The sequence below is a fragment of the Toxotes jaculatrix genome, chromosome 10 (assembly GCF_017976425.1).
Source record: "Toxotes jaculatrix isolate fToxJac2 chromosome 10, fToxJac2.pri, whole genome shotgun sequence".
NCBI classification, from domain to species: domain Eukaryota; kingdom Metazoa; phylum Chordata; class Actinopteri; family Toxotidae; genus Toxotes; species Toxotes jaculatrix.
In genome coordinates, this window is record NC_054403.1 from 8,651,535 (window position 1) to 8,676,860 (window position 25,326).

Consider the following 25,326-nt stretch of genomic DNA (forward strand, 5'->3'; position numbering starts at 1 on the left):
ACCAGTTAACATAATGCATTGCCTAGCACCTTATCCTAAACTTAACACATCACAACTAATTGCCTCACCCCAACCCTTACCCTAAAATGAACCCTAAACCTAATTCTAGCCCTAAGCCTGAAACCAAAAATCAGGTCTAAACCTCCTTTGAGGGTAAGAGGACTGTCCAAAAGTTCACACACACACACACACACACACACACACACACACACACACACACACACACACACACACACACACACACACACACACACACACACATACACACACACACACAAACTGCCAGCAGCCTGAGGAATAAGTCATTCAGTCTGCCCCCCCATATCCCCAGGCTCAGTGGGTGTTAATGATATGGACTGACATATTATTACAGCATCTAAATGATGCTAGCTGTAGCTGATTATGGCCTATAGCGTTTCTGTACAAAATAGCTGTGTGTGACTGACAAGTGAATGTAGACAAATAGACAGTTTCACCTGCACAACTGGCCCCTGTGAGGGACTCTGGTCATAAATAAAGTCAACCACATTAGCTGGGCAAAGCCTGGAGGGTTCACTAACTGCTGCAGTCCAACTGCAAGTGAAACTGAATAACACACTGTTTCAAAGAGTCTTTAGCTGGCTGTGTGGTTTACTGTTCCCTTTTATCATTTCTCCTTGAGAACGTATAATGCTGTTTGTATGTGAAAGTGTGAATTCTTGTGAATGTGTTCGCATGTCAACGTGTGCAAACCCGGGTCGCGGTGTGTGTGTGTGTGTGTGAATGTGCGAGCACGCATGCGGACGGTGAAGTAGCTAGGCGAAAAGATAAGACATGGCAGTTAATCACATTGTGCACATATGCAAATATAGAGCGGATAAATCAGAGTGTCTGCAGATGAGAAATTCACACTCCCACCCACACACGCACGCACACACAACTTTGGTGAAAACACACAAGGGGGGGAAAATAAACCTATTCGCTCAATCTCAGCGCTGTGAAATGGCTCCGTGCACCATACTGATTTCGTGTGTGCTGAGGTGTAAGCACAAGTGTGTTCATATTTGGGTGTGCATTTGAAAGTGTCTGCTCTGTGCATTCTGCATCAAATACTGCTCTGTGATCTATGACACACACACACATCTGTGAATTGCAGTACTGTAGTTTTAGCACAAGCGCTGTATCCAATGGTTCTTATTTTCTCCAATCAAACACTTATCATCAATCAATACAAGATAGCACCGTAAACGAGGATGGGCGTGTATTTCTGGTAGATCTTTGGTAAGCAGAAATAATTCATGCTTCTTATAATTAATTATTCATTAAAGCCCCACAGAACAGACAGTGGCTTAGTAATTAAGTCTGAATGAGACACTGTGGCTCATCTAATTATCAAGCACTATAAGTTTGTTAACATATTAACCCGCATTAATTAATTATTGATAGCTGCCTTTTTTTTTTTTTTTTTTTTTTGAGCTGGTAGTTCCAGACTACACATGTATGACGAGGCGAGACGTTGCGAGCATGCAGAGAGCTGGAAGGAGATTTTGCAAAAGTTGCACGCTAATTTTTGTGCGGATAAACATTTTTTTGTGAAAATATGCGACTTGGCAGTAATTGCCTTGTTTGATAGCAAAAGAGAGATCCAAAGCAATCACAGAGGCAGCAGACAAACCCAATTATAAAAGCAATTGAAATGCTTTGGACTAGAAAACTCCATGAAAGGCTGAGGGGTTTGGATCAGTGCAAAGCGTCTGCAGATTATGTTGCACTGTTTAGAACATCAAACAAACACGAGGAGGCCTATCAATAGAGGCTCTTTTACCAAACACGCCATCGCAACAACCAGCCAGTGAGGCTGTGCAATGGCAGAAAGAGGAAATGGGATCAGATCGGAGGAAACAAATGTTTTGACGACTGAAAAAAGAGGAAAAGAGGCACTAAACTACTATGGATTGCAAATCTGTATGTGCAGCTTCCACCCAAGCACACACAGAGACATCACAGCGACTGAGCCAGAGGCATCTCCAGTGCTGTCTTTATCACAGAGAGCTGGCTTTGCCAAAGAGCTGTGTGAGTGTTTCTTTGGATGGAGGTCTGGCCATTGGTTACTGGAGAGCTGCAGGTGATAATGGTACCCAGGTGCAAACATTTACCGGCTCTGTTTTCCCATCCCCATAACAGCAGCTGACCCCCCTCCCCCCATCCCCCTCCCCACTCTCACACAGGCGGGTTCAATTGGACTGCCAAGCCAAACTGTGCCTGCCACCATCACTCTTCTTATTCATCTTTCTGTCAGCGTGTTTAAAGAATCAAGGTAGAAACGACCTGCATGGGCACAAGTTCACTATCTCTCCCCTCATCAGAGCCCCATCCACTCCCCCTGACCGAGACAAATGCTTCCATCTCTGCATGTGTGTGTGTGTATGCGTGTGTGTCGGGCATTCACCTCGAGTAAATGCAATTTATTCCTCCACAGTGGCAAAGCTCCACTCCTCCTGTCACCTTGCCAGGCTCCCAGTGGAGGTTGACAGGCCAGCTGCCAGCAGCGGCCATCTCGACCAGTTAAAGGGACATGCGTGTCACATTTCCCATGATTACGCTGACGTTGTCAACCTGACATACTTTTAACAAGGCACCCATAACTAACTCTGCGTCAGTTCACTGGGAGAAGCAGAGTAGGTCTAGGGACCCAGAGACTGTCAATCAAAAGCAGGCATGTACAATCACACAGACTCGCACAAACGTAGCACCTTTGATGCACAGGCTCAGCCTTTGGCCTTGAGCCTGCATCTCTTATTGACTCAGGGCTTCATTACACACACAGTGAGCTTCAGTAATCTCTCTGAAGCTACCCTACACAGTCCGACTACAAACAAGGTAGCTGTCAGTCTGTGTAGTGTTCTACTTAATACATTACTTGAATAGCAGGCGTTTTACAGGTAGAGCCTTGTTTTAAGTCAGCATAAATTTACTTCTACTAAGCCCACTGACTATATTTTCTTTGGTCCTTAGTAAATCTTGGCAGTGTGCTGCTACTATTTCCTCCTAGAATATCTATGAGTGCTCCTCTGACCCATGGTGATTAGGACGCACACAAGCTACTTTTTTGAGATGGACTCCTGTTTTTCGCAGGACTTAAAGACGCCTCCATTTATCTGGCATCTATTTATGTGGCTAAGTTCCAGCCACATGACACTGTATGACAATGAGTTAAAGACAATAATCAAACACTGCCATTAAACTCGAGTTCAAGTCGTGTTTTGATGTATCACCAAACACCAAAACCTGAATTTTTTTCTTGAATGAGATTTTTTTGGGGGAGGGGGGCAGGGGCTGAAAATGACTTTTCCATGTAAACAGAGTCTGGTCTATATCAAAAAAACTCATTAGTCTTGTGGTACACCACAAAATGGTGCAACTGTTTTTATGTTATTTAATTTAATTAACAGATAGACATATTTTTTATTTCTAATATTAATCTTTAAAAAGATGGTGCTAGGCACGCTGTTGCAATCTAAACATGTATTGTAAAGAAGAACATTATATGTGAGCAGCAGCCAGGTGGAACCTGTGGCAGAGGAACTGTTGCGCCCAGGTACGTCTATAAGGGAGGAACTTCCGCCCACACCCCAGAAGCAACCTGGACGACGCCGAGAGAGCTCCGTCTCTTTTTTGCTGCTCACGTTATTGATGTATTTACAGATAAAATGCATTAGTTTCAGTTTGGTAGAGCTGTGCTCCACGAGGGTTACATACTTTCGTATTATTTGAATATTTTAACGAACGTTAAGAACCGGAGATTTTCGCCGGGTTCAGAGCCATTCGCTTTGCAGACGCGACGCTGCGCTGCGGGTTTATCCTGCCGTGCAGGCGGGCCGTTAATGTTTTGTAACGTATTTGTTTTGCACACTGTTTTGATTTTGTCTCCTGTATGTGAAGAAAGCTGTTGTTAGTTGTGGTAACGTGTTCATTTGTTTTGAAATGATTAATTAAATGTTAAATGTTTCTGAAAAATGTAAATAAGAAGCAACTCCGTCTCTTTTTTTTTGCTGCTCACGTTATCGTTGTATTTACAGAACTCTGTATTGTTGCTGAGGCACCAGTCTTGGGACCCGTAACAGTCTTCTATTTTGACAAAATGGTTACAATATCATAGCCATATGCAACTGGCAGAAGTATGGGGATATCTTTACCATATAAACAGAATTTCAGACCAGTTTCAAAGTGCCTATTTTGAGTTTTGTTGAAATCATTTTGGAGGCTTGACAGCTGAGTCCTCATTCTGTCTGCGAGGAGCTGTCTCATCATATTGGATACTGTCTTTACCAGAAGAACATTTATTCAAATGTGTAAATGACCTGCGTCTACATTTTGTGACAAGCAGCCTCTTGTGGTGGTGAAATAATGATTTCACTGAAGTAGTGCGACCTTGTTATGCAGATAAACCTCTTACAGGCCCTTCACACCAAAAGCTTATGCACGACATTGCACAGGGCAACATCATTTCCAGTGCAGAGAGAAGCTGCGGCCTCCTGGCGAGCTGTGTGAGCTATAGTGCTGCTCACTATCCTGGATTTTCTTCCAAGTTTTTCAGTTAAAGTTCTTAGAAACTGAACTTTGACCCCAAACGTAGAAAAGTTATGGCGGCAGTGGTTTGGAGTTCATTTTGTGCATCTCTGAATTCAAAGAGTTATGCAAATCTATTCTGCAATACTACTGATGAAAAAAAAAATCTCAAGCATGGCAGAAACTGTTCAGTGCACAGTGACTGCAGAGAGTTAGCAGGTTAGAAAATTCCTAATGTTTACATCTAGTCTGTAGCATCCCAGGACTACAGGCTGCTTTTCATTTTACACTCTCCTTTTTGTAAACTATTAGCTCTCGCACATGTGGTGACAACCTATTTTGTCTTGTTGGGGATGTGAACTTGTTGCTTTATTCAACAGTTCTCAAACTCTGCACTGTTTTATGAAAGTGATGACACATCTCACAAATTTCACAATGATCAATTCTATTCCATTTCTTTTAAAATCAAGAATATAGTCATATTCAGAAACCTACATACAGCACTGGTTTATGTTGTTACACAATACTGTACCACATGTGCAGCACAGGGCACGTCACATGTTCGAGACCAAAGGACAGCTGGGAATTTTCAGTGAAAACATGTATTCTAAAGTGAGAGGGCATACATTATTTACCAAACCTTACTTTCTCATGTGTCACAATGCAATACAGTCGAATGAGCTTATCAGTGTTTCACAGCAGTGAGTGAATAGTTTTAAGATTCCTGCAGCTCTGTCAGGAACACTCACATACTGCTCAGAGAGTTTGGCTGTCACAAAGTCAGCAGTAAATATACAAACAGCACATGGGCCATATCTCTGCAATTCTTTCTCCAATCATGTAAAAATTGCTCGCTGGGCTGGACAAGTCCTCGATGTACCTGTGTGCTTTGCTTGATGCTCTTTTGCTTGGCCCTCCGGATTTGCCGCTGGCAGCTATATTATTAGCATTAGTTTTGGGAGAAACGAGTCTCTGGCAGAACCTCATATTGTGGCTGCTCAGTGATGCATGTCTGTTGCACAAACCATTGCCGACCTTCTAATTACCACGGATTCTACAGTGAGAAAACAAGCTGTGGTAGAAATAGCATGACCCGATGGCGTCTCTCTGTTTTGCATTATCATAGAGTATGCTGCTGTTTGCCTTGCTGTGTGATTAATTCATGTGTGTATCATTAATGCAGGAATGTCCAGAGGCAAAGACAAAAGCTCGGTCAATGTGAAATGAAGCACAGGAGCAGGCCGTTAAAAAAACTGCACACACACACACACACATGCACACGTTCACACGTAAACTGAATCTTGGAGATAAAAACACAGTATGACTTATCTGATGCCCTTGTTTTGCGAAGTAGTGCTCTGTTTAAACCAACAGAAACAATGATAGTTGACCCTCTGAGAGGGAAGGCAGCCACAGGGCCAGTTTAATATGCAGATGAGGTGTGGGACTGCTGCACGCTGCAGGATTTAGACACAAAAAAAAAAAGAGTTATCTCTCTTTCTCTCTTTATCCGTCTCATTCACTCTCCTGTTCTCTCTTTCCCTCCATTCCCCATTTTCTCTATTAATTTCATATTATTTTTTTGTTCTCTGTTGCACTCTTTTTCTCCCTCACTCTCTTTCTCTCCCTCTCGCTCTTCCAATTCTGAGCTCCCTCTTTTTCTCTATCAATTTAATCCTCTCCCCCTCTCTTTCTCTATTTTGTGAGATGCAACAACCACTCTGCCCTAAATGCTAAGGGAGCCAGAGGTAGAATAACAATGGCACATTCATTCCAAAGTTATAACACAAAGCAGCTGGCATAGAGGCTACACAGCCCTGGGAGATCTTATAACTTCACTGCTGCAGCCGGCAAATACAGTTTGGGAAGTGTCAGATTCGGGAAAAGTGAAGTGCAGGCTACAGTGATTAGAGCTGTGCAGTTAAAGGACACTACCGCTCATATGACTCCGCTGCTAGAGTAGAAGCAGGGGGCCGGTGTTTGCTGAGTTAATGGTTTGAGTACGAGCTTGCTGACAGCATCGTATGCTCGATTCACACTGATGAAACAAACTGGGAAACGCTCCTGTGCACATTGCAATGTTTTCAGCCATTTCTGCAAATGAGACCGAAGCCCAGCGTGTGAAGATATTCCTTCACCTAAGCTGCTTACCATGTCAACCACCAGCCAAGACAGATACTGTACACCACGAAGCCTGGCTGTCCTGGTCTGAGTCTGGCGCCTGAGCAGCAGTGTGCCATGTGAAGCGTATTTACCCCTGGCTGTGTCTCTTCTTTTTAAACTCCCTGGCTGTTCAACATGCTAATAACCGTGACCGGTTTTAAACCCCGCTGCTTCATTTGGCACCCTGGCCCTGCTATCTCAGCTCCGATGGCGTGCCTCTGGGGCTGAGCGAGATGGGGGACAAATGTGTTGTGTCTGTCTGTGTGGGGAAGAGAGAGACAGAGAAAGAGAAAGAAAGAAAGCAGAGAGAAAAGAGGAGAGAGAGAGAGGGAGAGAGGCCGACAGGGCAAGAGGGAGAAATGTGGTGGCAGCATGTCAGCTTCTGATAAGGGCATTAGTCTGCCCCCTGTGGGTCAGAGTGAGAGACTGACACTGCAAACGCTCGCACTATGCACACACAGCTCTCTCTCTCTTTCTCTCTGTAGATGTCAGCTTTGCTGTCTGGGACTAGTCAACAAAAGACAGATAAGACCTGCGCATGGCAAACACCAACAACTAAACTCTCAATCACTGAAGTCACTCTGAACTCCTCTGTCCAAACCGACACATGAATCACAGATACAGATATTTTTACATTCACACAACTATTAGTCATCAAATGTGTACGTGTAAAAAAAAAAAAAAAGTACTCCTTCATGTTGTTAACAGAAGGAGTCCAGAGATGCGAGCCAAGGCTGCTGGGTCCTGTGGGACTGACGTCTCTTTCATGTCAGACATGGGATCCATCCTAAATGGAGCAAGGCCTTTTATTTACCGAGCTAATTGACTGCAGAAACACATGTGGAGCCAACTCTAAACAATGCCCCAGATCTTGTATTCATAAGTGAGTGTTTGAAGGACACAAGATAATCCCTGCAGCTTACACAACGGAGAGACTATAAACGTAGGCAGTGGCAGTGCGCTCAATGGTGCTGCAACATTGTTGGCTAAATTCAAATTATGGATTACTATTTAACAACTGTTTGCCGTGTAACAATGTTATATGTCACAGCAGGCCTGCTGCAGCTATGTCAACACCGGGGCACAAGGATAATTCATCAATGAGACAAGGGGAAGGACAGAAAAAGAGATGGAGGGAGTGGAGAAAATGAAGGCAGGCTCTAATTTGGCGCGAGGAGCTCACCAGAGGACCCAAGACAAGATCAATGACGGAGAATCACAGAGCCACAGCTTCAAAAAAAAAGAAAGGGACAGATATTTCTCTGTGAAGTCTACCACTCATTACCATTGGTAAGAGGGTGCGAGGAGGAGGAGGAGGAGGGAGAGTGTGGGCTGTGGCAGATGGATGACAGGGAACCAGGGGAAATCTCCAGAGCTGGTTAGTCAGAACACAATGACCAGAGAGTCTGTGAAGTGCAGTGAGTCAAAGAGTATAAAATACCTGACCGTGAGAGGACAGGAGGAGTCTTGGGACAGAATATTCTATTACTGTATAAAGACAGTGATACAGCATGTTCTAAGGTATAAGGGGCACATATACTGAGAATATTGGTCTTCAGATCATCCGTCAAATTGTAACAGGAATCAGCTCCGATCTTGTTTTTCTCTTATCATCTTCTTTTCTTTTTCCATTTTCTGTCTCTATGAACTTAGGAAGTTAGAGGAAATGAAAATAATCAAAGTTCTGCTTTTAAATTTGGAGCTACTTTGTATTTAGAACCAGTGACATTTGAAGAGTGGAGACACTTCTACACTACATTTGTTTATTGTGCTCCGTATCGACCGGCTGTCTGCTTCCAACTTCAGGCCGCATTACGCACGCAAGCTGAGTGTGACTGACAGGAGAGGCCATGCAGGACTGTGGGCGTAGCCTGAGTGACAGGCCTGTGGCTAAATCTCCTGTGCGACCTGGGGACTAAGAGGTGGCCACGTGTGTGGGTGTGATTGGTGAGGGTAGTAAACAGATTATTTCTTCTCCCTGGCAGTACATGTTTTTTTTTTTTTTGTACAAACGCAGCCCCCACAAACCAAGTTTAGTCCTATTATGGTCTTTCCAGGCTACAGTATATGATATAAGCTATGTACAGTTGTGGCCTGATTCCACTGATGGAAAAAAATAAATTATCATAATCTGCCATTTCAATCTCTGGAAGACAACTGCTGCAGCATATGAACACTCAACCATAAAAAACTACAATTTTAGAATGGTCACATCTTCTGATCACATCACTGATCCACTGAAGTGTTGGAAAGGCAGATAAATTATTAGAGGCAGGGGTCCACACTGTCCTCCTCTTCCCATTCATTAACAAATCTAGGTTCATGTTTTGCTGTTCAGTCCTAAAATTACAACAGAACTCATTAACCAGTCTATGGACACCACGAGGACATTGATGAATGATAGCTAATGTTGTTCTCCCTGACATTGTTCTCAGTTTGTCCCCTTGTCCTTCTCTCTCATTTATATTCACAGTCATCATTGTCAGGCATGCATATATACAATGTGTGTTGGAATACAAACCACAGGAAATATTATGTAGGATGATATTTAAGCATAAAACTACACAATTACTACAAATTGTCATAAAAAGTCTTGTCTTGAGAACATCCAGGGAAAAAAAGAGATTGCAGCATATACAGGACATGAATTTGATCATTTGTCATTTCAACTATTAAAAAAATGCAGCTGAAAAATACTACAATAGAAATGTATATATAATGAAAAAATAAAGTCACCAAAGCCATTTTGGTTTTAGATCTTTGTCCAAACTGTTGCACTTTGTGTAGACACACTTGGTGTCTACATTTTACTTCTAGAGACAAGTGCAAAGGACAGAAAAACTTTCCAAACTTTCCCCTGGGTGACAATGTCTGACAAAGTCAGAAGACACTGGTACGACTTGTTCCAGCTAACAGGCAGGGCACAAGAAAGGAAATAGAAATGCCGTACAACAGCAGAGAAGACACATTGCTGGAATCCACTCCTGTCAGCTAATAAGTAAGGGTAGAACGATTAACCAATTCAAATCGACACCCCAGGCTTAATGTCTGAAATATATGAGCATTAATTCAAATAGCTTGAACCGGGCTAAAGCTAGCAGGGAATCAGAGCTGAATCTGCAGACTTCTCTGTATTAGCAAAGCTTAATATGACAGACGTATTTTGGTTAAGTTTAGCGCCTACAAGTGCCATTTTCTCCCGTAAGCCAGGGGAAGCCGTGCTTACCCCACTAGTCGGGCTATTATTGTCATTTTAATAAAAAGATGAAATAACTTTTCTTGTCATGACAGTTACTGTATTTTTATCTCATTCTCACGGCCAGCTGTTCAGCAGTTTGTGTAGTTGTGGACTACAAAGCTCACACAACAGACCTTTTTATCCACATTTTGACTTGGTGCACAGGTGCAACTAATAATGTTCATAATGGCCTTACTCCATTGACGTGTGAGGCATGACAGAGAGTCAGCATGGACAACACCAGGGTCCTGAAACTAGAACACCTAAATGGACTGCAGCCATGATTATTGGTTTTATTAGCCACACTTGTGCCTTTCCTGTTGAGACACGGCAGAATTGCTGCTGTGCAAAAGGTCTGGCAGTGGTCTGGAAGACAAGGCAGGCAATTTTCTTGTTATAAAAACAACCTTTTGTAACAATTAGCTAAATCATGTGAAGAAAATTAAGTAAGTACCTTTAAAAATAAGTTTGACCAAAAAGTGTAATCAGTGAAATGTGATGAATGAAGACTGGAAAAATGAACGCTGCCTGGTTAAATCAGTTTTTATTTAAAAATGCTGATGGCAGTGTCGAGAAATAGAAATAGGCACAAACAGCATGAATCCATCAATCCATCCTTACTGGCGTCGACAGTACAGGCTGCTGGTGGGGAGGTGATGGGGTGTTTTCGTGGCAGTACACAGTAGGAATCTTGAACCAATTAAGCATTATTTTAATGCCACAGCATATCTAAATATTTGAGGGCTTACAGGGAAAGTGCCACTTTATGAATTATATGAGAAACATTGCTTTAAATGACTGTCTTTTAGTCAAAACATGAAATAGAAATCAGTCATAACATTAATACTTATGTAGGCTTCACAGTTCAGAAAGTATATATCTCATATCAACATATTTACATTTAAATAATAAAGAAAGTCAGCACTGTAATTTAGAGAACAAATGTAATCGCAGTGGGTTTTTGTCTGACAAAACAGAACATTAGTTCAATATGCTTGTTAACCAATAATTAATAATTTACACATAATTCAAAATGTGGGGAGTCAGTCTGGAATAAAAGAATATTTCTGAACAAGAATGAGAATTGAGTAGATTTCTGACTAAAAAAAAACCCAGCAACCTCCCACAGAAAGGACATGTCGCATGAGGAATTTATAGATACTAATATATTATCTATGATTATACATTTTGCAACACGGCATTTCGACCTACTTGGATTGATGGATGATAAACTGTGTGTGAGCACAATATTGTTACATGAAAAGAGTCAAACCACCCTCCCACACAGATGATCAAGTTTCAAAAACTACACTTCAAGGAGAACAATGTTCAGAGCACATAATGGCTCAGAGATAGTTCCAGGATTATCAAAGTGACTTGTTATGAGATAATAGTTTCTGTGTACCCCACGACGATTTCAGTACTGATACAGTATTGCACCCGATGTGGTGAAATACAGGCATACCTGATTTTTTTTTTTTTTTTTGTCATGAAATCAGGAAAACATGAAATTATTGAAACTGTCAGTGTAATGAGCTGCTTCGATACAAAAATACCGACCTTCAGAAAACCAGGCAAAGCCTAGTCCTCCATCTAGGTGCACAAAATATGACTAAACAGAGATGTGTGATCGTAGATACCGATCCCTACCTCGGGGGTTATTGAGTGCAGCTTCAGTGGCCTTCCTGCCCTCTCCACAGTGGCTCTGGTCAAAAGGCAGACACTGCTCCCCAGTCCCGGCCACTACCTCCAGGTTACGTGATGGGTCTTTTGGCTGCCCAAGGTTCCTCACCCGGTACACTTTGCGACTGCTGGTGTCCGACACGTATAAAACTTCCCCATTTGGGTCCATGGCCAGGTAGTACTTATGAGCAGGGCTGGTGCTGGTAGGAGAAGGTGTATAAGGTTAATGGAGAATCAAGTTGTAAAGCAGAATAAGTATAGATGGTAAAGTATGTAAATTGTACCATGACATGTCAGTGGCAGGAGTACACAACAAGATTAATGTGTTCTAATTTAAATAGTACAGATGGCCACTGCCACGGCAGCTGAATAATAGTTGTAAGACATAAATTCATTCTAAGGATTTTGTATCAGTAAGTGTGTTAAGAAAAAGTATTGAATAAGCTTCAAAGTATTAAACCAGTGACTGATGTATTCCTTGTGTGTCCCTGCTAACGCTAATCGTCCTGTGTAGTGTAGTCCCATACCTTCAAAATAATACATTCAATCTAAATGAAGAAAAAAAAAGGACCAAACATTTTCACATTGTGCGTTAGTAGAAAAAAAGAGGCAGAATTCCTTCTAAAACTACTGTAAACCATCGTTTAAACGAGGAAGAGTAGACCTGTTCAAGAACAAAATAGTGCCTCTGGATCCAGAGACCTGATAAGGCTCTCGGTAATGTGCTACACCTTTTCTATATTAATCTTTCATATGAATAGAATAGACTGTACACAGCATGAACCTGATAGTTGTTTATGTCAGAGTGAACATTAAGTAGTTCTGTCATTTGTGGAACATCTATTCAATGTAATAATAAAAAAATATTTTTATTTTTTATTTAAAATTGAATTTCAGTTACTCATTCGTGCTCATTTTGAAGAGGAAATAAAGCACAGCTTGTATCGACTGTACTCTCCAGTATAATGCTCACCTATTGTACTGTTACAAAAAAATCTAGATTATAATGTGGTAGTCATATGTTCGTCACCATCTAAGTATCCACGTCAGGCTGTGATAAGGAACCTTATATACCTTGTATAAATGTATGTGCAGACTAGATAAGGTGGAGAGCAGCATAATTCATACCTTGGTAAATCCTTCCAATAGCTGCATCCTTATATAATGTTTCTGATAAGAATCCTGCGTGGCAAGAATCTAATAGCACAGTTTCAGTTATATTTTATGTACAAATGTGCTTTGGTTTTTGATTTTATCTGTTGTATATAGCATGTGATGGCTGTAAATGTTATCCTAAATTGTTAATTCTGTCTTTCACATTTCTGGGACTTGGTTTAAAATAAAGCAAACTAAACTGAGAGCAACATGAAAACAGGAGGGCCATTAACAGGAAATGGGGATAAAACTATAGAAGCAAGAAAATCAAGGGGAAAAAAAAGAACAAAATCAGCAAGTCAACAAAACTGAGCAGGCAAAATGCTCCGTGTCTGAAACGCTCCTGTGGAGGACAGAACAAAACACAGAGGCAGATTCACAGACCCAAGCCTGGTGCACATGTACCAATGACCATATATGAAGGTGGACAACATGACAGCTCCACGTATATGAAGCAAAAACATCTCCATCGCTGGCTGGCTGCAATATAGGTCATGATTGCAGAAAAAAAAAAAAAGTGAGAGTGAATTTAAATTTTGCACTTTGAACGCTGTAACTAACCAAGATCCAAGCAATTACTCAGGAGCATGAAATCCAATGTCAGCTAGGTCTGGTCAAAGCCTTCCTGCCATTAAACTCCTAGACACCCTGTAAAAGTGCTTTTTGCTTCTTTTTTCCTTGAGTTTTCCAGTGAAAAATATCTTGCGAGGGAAATTACAATGTCAAGAAAAACATTTCTCCTGTCATGGCCAACAGTAGTACATCTGCACATTGTTATACAGACCTACAAATCTTGCTTTGTTTGTTTGATTCTTAACATTTTCTAACAGGTAACTAACTAAGCGGTTCCTGTAACTGTCTGTTTGTTGTGGATGGCAGTTGTGTGTTGTGAGATTATTCTCACCCAATAACTATTACTCTCCGAAGAGAAAACTTCCCCTGATATTAGCTTGAACCTTCTTACAGCCTAGAAAAAAATAAAAAAAAACACTGCAACATAGGCAAGGGTGCTGTCAGTCATCTAGTCCATTAAGTGCATAACTGTTTACAGAACTCTACACTGAACTGCACATACATAATTTAAGCTTGATCCTAAGAGAGTTATTCACCCAGTTCCAAAGTGTGCCACTGCTCTGCACAGTGTACTGTATCATATTTGCTGGGCCTCTTGAAGCAACCGCAGGCACTGCACGGTGCATATAACTGATTACAAATTACTTCACCTGTCTTTTTCTCAATTAGATGCTCATAGCTGTGAATACATTTATCCAGTGGAAAGGAAATGAGCAACAATAACAGCCACAGCACAAACAACCCCACTCTTGCCTCCCTTGTTCCCTCCACACATAATAACAAAACAATGATCAGAGCTGATAGACATAGTGATGTAGTTGTTCCTGACTGTCTCTCTGAATCGACCATCTGGGCTCTCAGATAATATTGTAGAGGACTTCCTCCCCCTATTTGCTTTACTCTTTGCTCAAACTCTTGAAGAGAAAGGATAGACAATGGTTTTACGGTGAGTACATCCCATATTGTCTCCCCTCGGAGAGCACCTTGTTTTGAAGCCCCGTTGGCTGATAGGCACTTTGCTGGGAAGAGTGTGGAGTGAAAAGCTTTGAAAGCTGAATATGGATGAATAATTAATGCATTCGACTTGAGAGAACAATAGTATAGAATAAAAGAGAAACACTAACATGCTGCTAACTGTAAAAAGCTGCTGCGGAGAAAAAGGAGGAAGCAGGAACTAAAGGAGAAACCTCCAGGGTGATGTGAGGGCGCCCAAAGTGCCTTCAGAAGAATCCAGTTGCCACAGGCTAAGACCAGTGGTTCTCAAACCTTTTTTTTCCTGATGTACAGTAGCATCCCCACAGGTGTGTTGGATTAACTACAGTGCACCCCTTCACTGACACCAACCATTTTGTTCCAAATTTAAATCTATTTTAAACTGGATGTTATTTAACTATTAATAATTTTAAAGTGGACAGAATAGTGGATGTTACAATTTTTTTTTCATACAATTCAGCTGTCACTGATAGGGTTGATTCATATTACTACCACTCTGAGATTTTAACTCTTCATTTGTTACTTTTACTGATCTGTTTTAACTATTTATCCAGTTTATGCTATTTCAGCTTTTTATCCATTACTTTTATCTGTCTAATTCAGCCATTCCTCCAGCTATCTAATTATCTGTGCTGCTCCACAATCTTTCTTCTTACCCACTGGCAAAGACAGAAGTACTCCCTGGGGTACAAGTACCCCTGGTTGAGAATCACTGGCTTAGGCCTTCCAGTAGGGATTTAGTGTGGTTGTGCATCACAAAAACTCCCATAAAGTACGGAATCATCCCATAATTGGAAACTAAAAGACAAATGAACTGTGTTCTATATTTTTTGAGAATCAATTCAGTGCAAAAATATGGGAGAGAAATATTACAGGTTAGACTATTAAGACAGGGCGATATGTATGAGACAGAGGGAAACCCTCCTGCTCTCCCTTAGCCTGTCTGTCATGTCATGTTTCACTCCCCAAACAGAGAATGCACTTCACTTCTTGGTCGTGACTCTATCAGCGTTGCTACAATACTCCTGACAGCAGCGCAAGATTTAAAAAATGGCAACCTACGAGCGTAGTCCACCAGCGAAAAAGAAAAGAGGTTACAGAAATACAGAGGGGAGAGGGAAAATGATTACCAGAGGCTGGGATACGTGATTGAGAATGTGTGCAAGGGCAACTGCGCCGGCCTGCACTGGGTTTTTTCCATTAGTCATGGAAGAATTTGTGGAATCAAACAACATGGATCAACTGATCAGATTCAGGTTTGTGTGTTTGTTTGTCTCAATATATATCTTTACTTTTTCCATGTAGACACAATACTACATGGAATTCAAATGAAAATTTTAATGAATAAACACCAGAGCTGATCCTTTGATTTGTATTTTGGACTGAAAGGTGATAAAACTGCAGAAGAAACTCTCTGTAACTGAAACAAACCAACGCACAGCAGATTGTGTTTAAACCAGAATTAAAGCTAGAGGGGCTGAGATTAGAGACGAGCCGCTGACAGCCCTAATCACACACACACCTGAGGACCCGCTCAGGTATGATTGTCTGTGTGATTGTTCGTGATGTGATGTTAAAAGAAACGTAGATGAATGTTGTTTACACTGCTGAAAGAAATATATATATATGTTTTGTTTTTTTCTCAAATTCAGGTTTGTGTGTTTGCTTATACATGGCACTGTAGAACTTGCCTGCCCTAAGTTCCTTATTTTTATTTCAGGAAGTTGCCATCGACAATCACAAGCACATTTGCATTTTCGCACTTGCAGAAATATGTACACACCCACCTACACAGCACAACCATAAACACCCAGCCAGGTTATCCTTTTTGCATGGCTGAAAACTTTGGCATGCTGGAGATATGGCATTTCTCCCTCTATCTCTATCTCTCTCTCTCTTTTCAAATCGGATAAACTCTCTGTCTCTCTCACAAACACCCGCAAGCACAAACACACAATGGCACACACGCAGACAGGCACACAAACATCTACACACACTGACACACACAAACCCTATAACATCTGTCTAATCTTCTGTCGAACATGGTGTATAGAGCTCAAACCAACATCAATGTCCGGGGATGATGCTGAGGCCATAACAGGCCTCAGGCTTTTAGTCCAGCTCAGGAAGTGAATGAACCGCTGCATCCTCCAGGGCTCTGGTAATCCTCTAAAACAGGAAATCCTTGACATTTTGGCTGATTTCCAATTTACAAATTTAATATTGCCTGGTGAAATTTAAATCAGGATTTGATAGATCTGACTGCAACCTGAGTACATGAAGATTCTGGGTGTGGCATGTGTTTGTTTGTTTGTTGGAAGAGGAGAAGTCAGGTCAATGCAATTTGCAGCAAACAAACCAAGATAAAGTGCTGTGAGACATTTTGCAACGTGTACTGTCTCCTCTCTTGACACGTGTTCTTTGTGTGTACGTGTGTGTTTTTGTAAAGTTATATAAAGGGTGTATTAATCAACAGTTCTCACCTGTGTCTGGTGTCCCGGTTCCTGATAATAAGCCATAAAGGAGCGTTTGAAAAGGAGAAAAGAGAAGGTAAAAACAATCATTTATGATGCTAACGAGAGCCACTTTGAATTTCATGGACAACAATGAGTCAATTTTCTCCTCATAAAGTGAGATTAGGGTTGATTTAGATGACTGCATTGTTTCACATTAAATCCTAAACAGGAAGCTTTTTGGCATTTCCTCCCAGAGGACAGGGAAGTATCAAATACAGACACTATGAAACCTCCGTCTGAACCAAACTGATTATTAGTCAGAGATAAGATAATAATAGAGAACGAGAGAGTAAAGTTACATAAGAAGAACACATTACAGGACAAATGACTGTGCAATCCCATCGAGATTCTACGCTTGACAAAGTACAGAAATAGAGAATGTAGTGCCTGCAGCGCAGTAAGAGATATCATCGTCATAATCCACAGAAAAAAAATATTTTTGTTTCACAGCGAAGACTTTCAGCTTCTCTCACATCCTAAAGAGGTAGATTAGAGGCTGATGTCGGAACCTCACACACTCGGCTTTTGCATGAAGACAAACTTCAGAGTGTGTTCTGCTGAGATCAAAAAGATCACAGCCGCCGATGCCAACCAGAGCTAATGCCATACTAACCCATATCAGCCGCGCTAATTTTGTTTTAATTGTGCTCAAGTCAATCCAATGCTCAAAATCCCACTGCTTCCCACTGTGGGAGATCCCTACCAAGATCAGGCTAGTCTTATCACACGCATACTCCACAAGATCATGACTCACTTGAGCTCAAGTATGGTTCTGGTGTATCCATCAGAATGGACCCTGCGGATGAAGTTGAAGTCCCCGACATAGAGTGAGCCGTCGGGGCCGCTGGCCAGTGCCACGGGGGCAAACAGCATCATGTCCCGGGCTGCACCACTGCAGCTTGGACCACAGGGGACACTGCGATAGAAACCGTTCCCCATGACAGTGCTGATGACAGGAGGCTGCTGCGAGAGGAAGACATTTTCCCCGTTTCCCTTGTGAAGGATTCCTTGGGAGAGAGAAATGGAATAAATACCTTAAAGATCGTAATTACTATGAATGATGGGATTCCACATGAACACACAATTTTCTGCCATAGCTAGAACAATTTTGATTATTTCACATGACAGATTTTCAGTATATTTTTTTTGTTTGTTTTGTCTGAGCTCCTGTCACTGGTATCAAGTGAGCGAGAGTCATATGGAAAAAGATGATGTCATACTTTTTTCTGCACCAATCTGTGATGACGACTGTTGGGCTGTTTGACCACTGCCAATCAAATTTGACTGTCTTAATCATTTTGTAACTGTGGCAGTTACAAAGGCAGCCTCCGAGTGCCAAAAACAATACACAAATATGCTTTATGTTTATGAGACCTGTGTTTGTACTCACCACTGCGTATGTTAAGGACGTGGTGTTTGTCCAGAGACCAACCTCCCAGGTTTGAAGGGACCAGCTCAAACCCTTGCATCAGAGCAGTCCTCCTCTCCCACTGGATAACACCAGGACATGACTCGTACTCATAGCCGACCGACACTGAAACACAAATACACATGCACATACCAGGGCTTCGTGTTATGTGCGGTAATAGCTACGTGCTGTCGACCTGCTGTGTCCAACCCTACAGTATGTACAGCAAAATAACTGTATGTGGTGGTATTTGTACAGAACTTGACAGGCAGACTTTACACAGAAGGGTGGACACACACACACACACACCACACACACACACACATTCCTCATCGCTCTCAAAACTATATTGTATTGAGTGGTGAAACAGATGAGAGGCCTGTAGCGAGACCTCATCAGTGTGTGTGTTTGAGAGAGATCAGTGAGAAGTGGAGGCGTAATCAGGAGGAGCCAGTCTTCATGAAGGAGCCCTAGAATTAGCTGCTTGGCCTCTTAGTTGTAATGATACGCTGTGCAGCATCCCACTACAACTAACAACTATCAACAGCTTTTTTTGGGGCTTGGCAAGATTAAATATGTTTCGACAGTAATTTACTACTTCAGACTTGGAGTACGTTTAAAGGCAGCAGGTGACAAAGCCGTAGGAGCTCTCGAAAACATGTAAATACACAAGCACACTTCCATACTGTACATGACATTCTGAAACACTCAATCACACATACAAGCTGAAAGAAATGTATGGACAACGTCATCGGCCTTTTTCAGAGGTGGAAAATAACCGAGAAGGTTTAATCAGGTACTTAAGCGCAATTTTAAGGGATTAGAATATTTTTCTGTTTTTACTCCACTACATTCATTGGAGAGTTGTGTTTACATATTATTAGCAAATAAGGTGCTCTATGACAAAACAATACTATAGATGATACTGCCGAACCAAAATATTGATTAGTGCAGCTTTATGTAAAGCATTTATTCATCTCATATGCACATTTTCAGATTGCTTTGAGTGCCTGGCAATTTAAAGCCTAGAAGTAAAAAGTTGTTACATCTTTCTTAAGCAACCAAACGATGTTATACTTTGCCCACTTATGTTTTCAAGTTGTAAATGTAAGAGTACAAAAATACTCTTTAAGATACAGTATAATCAAAGCAGTAGGTGTTGAATGCAGTTAACCTAGTCAAGTGTTAAAATGATGTAACATTGCTTAAATGAAGATAATGATATACTGTACAGTAAGAAGAGCTTGACAAGTCTGACACAAAAGCTGTAGGAGAATGGCTGTCGCTGTCAGTCACTGTTGGCACTGATCTCTCTAACTTGCTTCATTGTAAACCAGCATGCTTCTGAATTAATGGGCACTCAAGGGGAACTGGGGAGCAAAGTCAGCATAAATAACAGTAGAGATGGTGGAATACGTGAGTGAGGGCACTCACATTATGCACAAGCTCAGGAGATTCCCTTTAACACAGAGAGAAACTCTAAGCAGGCACACAGGGCCAACTTAAATCTCCTACTCAATGGGTCCAATCAATAAAGTGATTGGGGAGGGAAAATAATGGGTAATTTGGGACACTGGGGCTTCTGAAAGAGAAAAAGAAACCTTATAGTGTTGGACAAAAGTTCTTAGTCCAGGAACTAGCGCTTAAGTTCATTCAAAAGGCTCATTTGTTTCAATTTTATGTGTCTTAAGCTCTGATAGGCTTGTGATCTTGAGTTTTTGAAGGGCAGAAACAGAACTGAGCGTCACTGAGTTTAAAAGGGCAATATGTAAGTATTTTAATTTAAAAGACTCAATAATTAACTAAGAGTAGCAACAGAAAGTGACGAAATTACGTCAAAGACGTCTGTGTATTGTGTTGCAGAGATATCTACTGAAGTTAACACAGAGACTCTACTCTACTCTTATGTTAGGGACGGACACCACAACTCTGGTAATATGCTGCCCCCATTTTGTAGTGGAGTATGAATTTAACAGTTATTACACATTGCCCCTTTAAATTTATATTGAAGTAATGCTTGAATAGACATATTTCAGACAAAAAAGAGTTTCCTAAAATAAAAGCACATTAAAATATAACATATTAGCATTGCGTAATTTCCGACCCTTAAATTCACATTGCTCCCCCCTTGAAGAACCTGTTTCATGACCTGGAAACCAATCCATCCTCATGAAAATGTATCAAAAGTTGCCATAAATAAACGGTCATCAGTTGGGACATTGTCCTGTTTTTTTTTTTTTTAGAAATTCTACAATAAAACTGACTTTATTTGAGGAATGAGGCTTTTCCAGGACAAAAGGGGTAAAGCAATCTCAGAGGGAAAGTGTTTTGAGAACTGCTTCACAACCGAATATGACTGTAGCTGTATATTACAAGAAATGACACGCACATTGGCACACGTATACACACTCTCTCACAAACAATACGCATGCACACCATAGTACATAAATGCACACTCAATATCTCACAGGTGAAAGCTTTCATTCCCCTCTGCTGAAGCCTCGGGCGATGTGTTCACCCCAGCAAACAGAGCATGATCTCCCTTTCTCTGGCTATGAGAGAGCACATGGTGTGTGTGTATGTGTGTGTATGCATACACATGTTGGTGCGTGTGTGTGTGTGTGTGTGTGTGTCTGTGCGTGTCTGTGTCGCTGTGCCAACAAAGCACAAAGAACTATAAAGAGGGAGGAATCAGGGGAAAACATGGGTAGAGAAGAGAGAACAAGGGAGGGCAGAGGAAGACAGGAGAGAGGGAACAGGGGAGATCAGAGAGAATGAAGGAAATAACAAGCGGGGGGAGAAGAAAAGAAAGTTCAGGAGAGGACAGACACATAGGATGCATTGTGAGGGTAGAGGAAGACAGAAGACGAGGGATGGGGGTAAGAGGGAGTAAGGGGGCAGGTAGCCAGGTGGTTTGGCAAAGCAAGGTAAATAAGAAAACAGGATCATTTGAGTTGTGAAAAGGCGAGAGAGCTGGAGCAGATGAAATGCAGCTCTAGCAGATAAGGAGAGAAGAGGATGGATCAGGAGAAGGCCTAGGGATGGAGAGATGCAATCTGTGTGCGAGACCATACACTCGAGTGGACAAAGCTTCTGGTATGCCTGCGATATCTCAGTGCTTATGGGAAACTCTCTCTCGCAGCTCCAGTGTTTGTCTACAACCGTCCACAAAGAAAAGTGGTGAACACAGATAGAGGAAACATAATCTCTCAAATTACCAGTAGAGAGTTCAAAGGTTTAAGCCTTTATGGCATCTCTAAAATGTCTGTTTTTGCCCTTATGAACCAAAAGTGCAATAATAGTAACAATTATACATCCGGTACACCTCTGTAGCACAGGTGGGAGAAGACACAGGGGAAAAACAGACAACGTCCGTGAAAACTTTCCATGCAGAGTTTTGTATTTAGCATAAGCACAAACTTGTTTCCATTGAGCCAGTTCTGTCAAAGCTGTCCAGACACTCTGCTATATCTCCCTGCCACTGCAGACAATATCTTTACTGCCAGTTACTCCACTATATATTTGTCGAGCCATCCATCCTGCCATTCCTCCATCTCAATTCAACTCTAGTCTTCTCTTTTTTTCCCAATTTATTAAGTTAGACATTTCACTGTATCCTGAAGGAATTTTACATCTGGAAATACTATGCCTGGGTGTTTGCCAAGACATTGCCAAAAAAAAAAAAGTTACAGCACTTAACTCCCCATAAAACCACAATTTGTTATGTTCATTTTTGGGTACAACACCCTGAAAAAAGAGCCTTAGAGGTGTTCACAGGCATTTCTTTTTATAACTCTGGAGAGAGCCAGGCCCCCTGCTTCAAGTCTTTATGCTAAGCTAACTGCCTCCTGGCTCCGTACTTACTATGCACACACAATCACGAGTAGGTTTGATTGTCTGATATAACTCAATAATATTGGCAACATCCCTAAAACTGCTTTTAGTAATTAAAAAAAAAAAAAACATGCTTAAAGTAAGAGGATTTTGTATCACAAACAGGTGCAGAAAAATAATCATTACTGCTTCTAGTGGAGATTATTGTGATTATTTTTGATTAATAGCATTGGTATGAATTGATGCATGAGTGTATTTGTAAGAGGACTAATATAGAAAATGTATTATCATTAATGGTCTTGTTTTCAACAGGTAAGACGGCTTCCACATGGCCCACACTGTAAAAAGTCCTTCAATGGTGCTGTCTATAGGAATTTATTTTAAAAAGTATATTTCCTCCAATATAATTATTATAATTATTTCCCTTTTCTTTTTGAATTAATTTAAGTTACACATAAGTAAAAAGTGTGAATGTTTTTGTAACTTATTATCTATCATAAAATTGATTTTACTGAACTTCACAATAAATTGTTTGTACAAAACTCCATTTTAAGGGTTTATGTCCAAAGCAAAACGTCACGTCCGGGTCACGACCAGGTCACGACCTGCCCACATGCAGCAGCAGAAGAACGAGACGTGTTCTCGTTGTCACCTGTGCCGGTGTGGACTCTTTGAGGGCTACATACAACGCGCAACACATGTAAATAACTCTTTACATCGCTTAAAGTTAGGCTTTAGCTGAATGAGCATGCATGTATAGCACTATAAAATGCAAAAGCGGCGCCCGGTGTCATCCAGTAACGTTAAGTTTGCCCATTATGCAGGCGCCATTAAAGTTAAATTTAAACAACTATCGCTAACGTTAACGTAGGATAGGTAGATGTGAGATGTATTGCCAAATACTGTTTCTACTTAGTTTGCGGACTTTTTTAAAAAACAACATCGTTCTCTTGTTCGTTTAAGGAGTCAGACGTTTTAATTAATCGGCCATTCTTACTGTGGCAACAACACCTGGATTTTAGAAGGCAGAGTAATGTCAAAGTAGGCCTAACTGAGAACATTTACAGACAGTGAAAGTATTACTATTGATATTAATAATTAACTGTTGACCACCAGTAAGAATTTTGACCCACTGATACTATAAGTTAAGCAACAATAATAAATAAAGTCCAATAATCTATTTGACGGCAGAAAAAGACATGTCCATGAGTATGGTATGTAGAGAGAGGGTGTTCAAAAGCTACTGGCCTCCAAAGAACAACTGAGAGCTGCTGCTTCTGCAGCATCAGATTTGTTGAGCGAGTTAACGCAGGCCAGCAACAGCAGTCAGTTCTTTCATGTCAAATGCTGTGGTCAGGTGTCCCTGTGTTTTAATTTAATGTTTTAAGAGTATACAGTGTAGACTGTACTTTGAAGGTGTTCTTGTAAGGACTGATGTAAGATTATGCATTTTTGTTTGATTTTGTTTTCTTTGCTTCACCACCAGTCAAGCACAGACTTCTTCAGTTCCTGGATCTGCCTCCAGCTGCTGGGCACTTGATGAGCTGAAGTCAGTTCTGTTATGTCAAATGCTGAGGTCAGAGGCCCTTTATTTTATTGTGTATTATTATGTCAAATGTTTTAGTAAAATATGGCACAAATTGTACTTAGACGGTGTTCTTGTATGCATTTGTTATGATGTTTTAATACATATGAAAAGGTATTGTACTGTGCAAGTTTAAGTCCTGTTGTGTAAATCGCTTCGGTCAAGAGTCACTGTATTTTAATGCCAGTGTTAAGAGTATACAGATTGCACTTTGAAGGTTTGAATGCTGCACTTAAAGATGGACAGAGGTTTCTGTAAGTTTAAACGTTAAAATGTTTACAACATTAATGTTTAAAAATTAACATTTGCAGCACTTAAATGTTACTTATTTTAATTAAGTGTGATGTGGTCAATATCCTGCTATTTGTCACAATGGTTAAACTCAAATGTTTTGCTTTTTCTTGCAAACTCTACTTCATTTTTTAGCATACAGTAAAATACATAATACTGGTTTTTACCAACTCAAAATACCAAGAAGTGCACTAAACTTGCAAAAAAAATGTTGCCTTAATTTTTTTGAGTTGACTCTAAGTAACCGTTTTTACAGTGCAGAGGGCTGCTGCTGTCCTTCATGTCTCTGAGATTATTTGGATGTTTGGGCTTTTTAACAGATTGCCTCTCTGCATCCAATTTATGTTCATTTATAATTCATGTGGGCAAGAACAAATCAGCAGTTTGCACATTTTTCATGACCCAGATGTTTTCTTAGTATTCTTATTTTTTCTGGGATATTTGGCTTTCTTCCACAGGGACAGTCGAGAGATGACAGGAAATGAGGGGAGAGAAAGGGGGGATGATATGAAACAAATGTCCTCAGCTAAAGTCAAACTGTGGGCGTTGCAATTACATGGTCAGCAGAATCAGCAGGACAGCCCAGATGCTTTTCTATTTTCTCTTATTTAAGATAATGTGAGTGACACCCATTGTATTTCATATCCTACCTACCTGTGGCATGAGTGAGGCCCCAGACCTCCTGGCCATAAACATCAGTCTTATTCCACACCAGCCTGTGGACCAGGCCAGGCCCAGCAGGATACCAACGCTGGTACAGTCTTCCCTGGACCGCTGCACGGACGTGCACCTTGGACAGACCACCCAGTGGGGAGACAGGGGACGATGGGGAAGGAGGTGTGAGGAGGATTCTTAGCAGAGAGAGGTAGCCTGCAGCGCGTGTGCTCAAATAGTTCAGCTTCACAAAGTCTCCCGGGATGGAAACTTCTTCCTGCACCGCCTGGGGAGAACAAGATGGAGAGCAGAGTGAGAAATACAGAAGAGAATAATTTAAGAAAGAAAGGTGTTTAATCATTACTTTGCATTTGTATAATGAGCTAACATAATAAGTGCTATTGTCAGGTACAGGAAGAAATAGCTCGCACAGTGAGGTGCAGTGAGTACATCAAATACGTGTAACCCAAGTTACAATAATAACCATTATATTGAGGAAAATTCATTCTTTCGTGAAGAATACTTCTTAATGTAGAGATGCAACAATTAGTCTACTAATCAAATAGCTGATTGAGCGACAATTAAAATGGAACTGTTTTGATAACTTGTTGTTTTAATTATTTTTTAATATAAAAAAACTCCAAACATTTGCTAGTTAATGTTTCTGAAATGATGTGATGATTTA

At 41.0% G+C, this 25,326-nt stretch overlaps 1 protein-coding gene across 1 annotated transcript in view; it reads right to left on the bottom strand.

Annotated features, from left to right (window-relative positions):
• The window catches only part of tenm1 (teneurin transmembrane protein 1), a 171,588-nt gene that overhangs the window by 28,544 nt on the left and 117,718 nt on the right, over positions 1-25,326 (bottom strand). The window contains exons 18-22 of the mRNA XM_041047755.1: positions 24,642-24,927; positions 18,260-18,403; positions 17,624-17,876; positions 16,837-16,857; positions 11,600-11,832 (exon numbers count right to left, since the gene is read on the bottom strand). Coding sequence (XP_040903689.1) covers positions 11,600-11,832; positions 16,837-16,857; positions 17,624-17,876; positions 18,260-18,403; positions 24,642-24,927 — 937 coding nt within the window. The remainder of the gene's footprint in view (positions 1-11,599; positions 11,833-16,836; positions 16,858-17,623; positions 17,877-18,259; positions 18,404-24,641; positions 24,928-25,326) is intronic.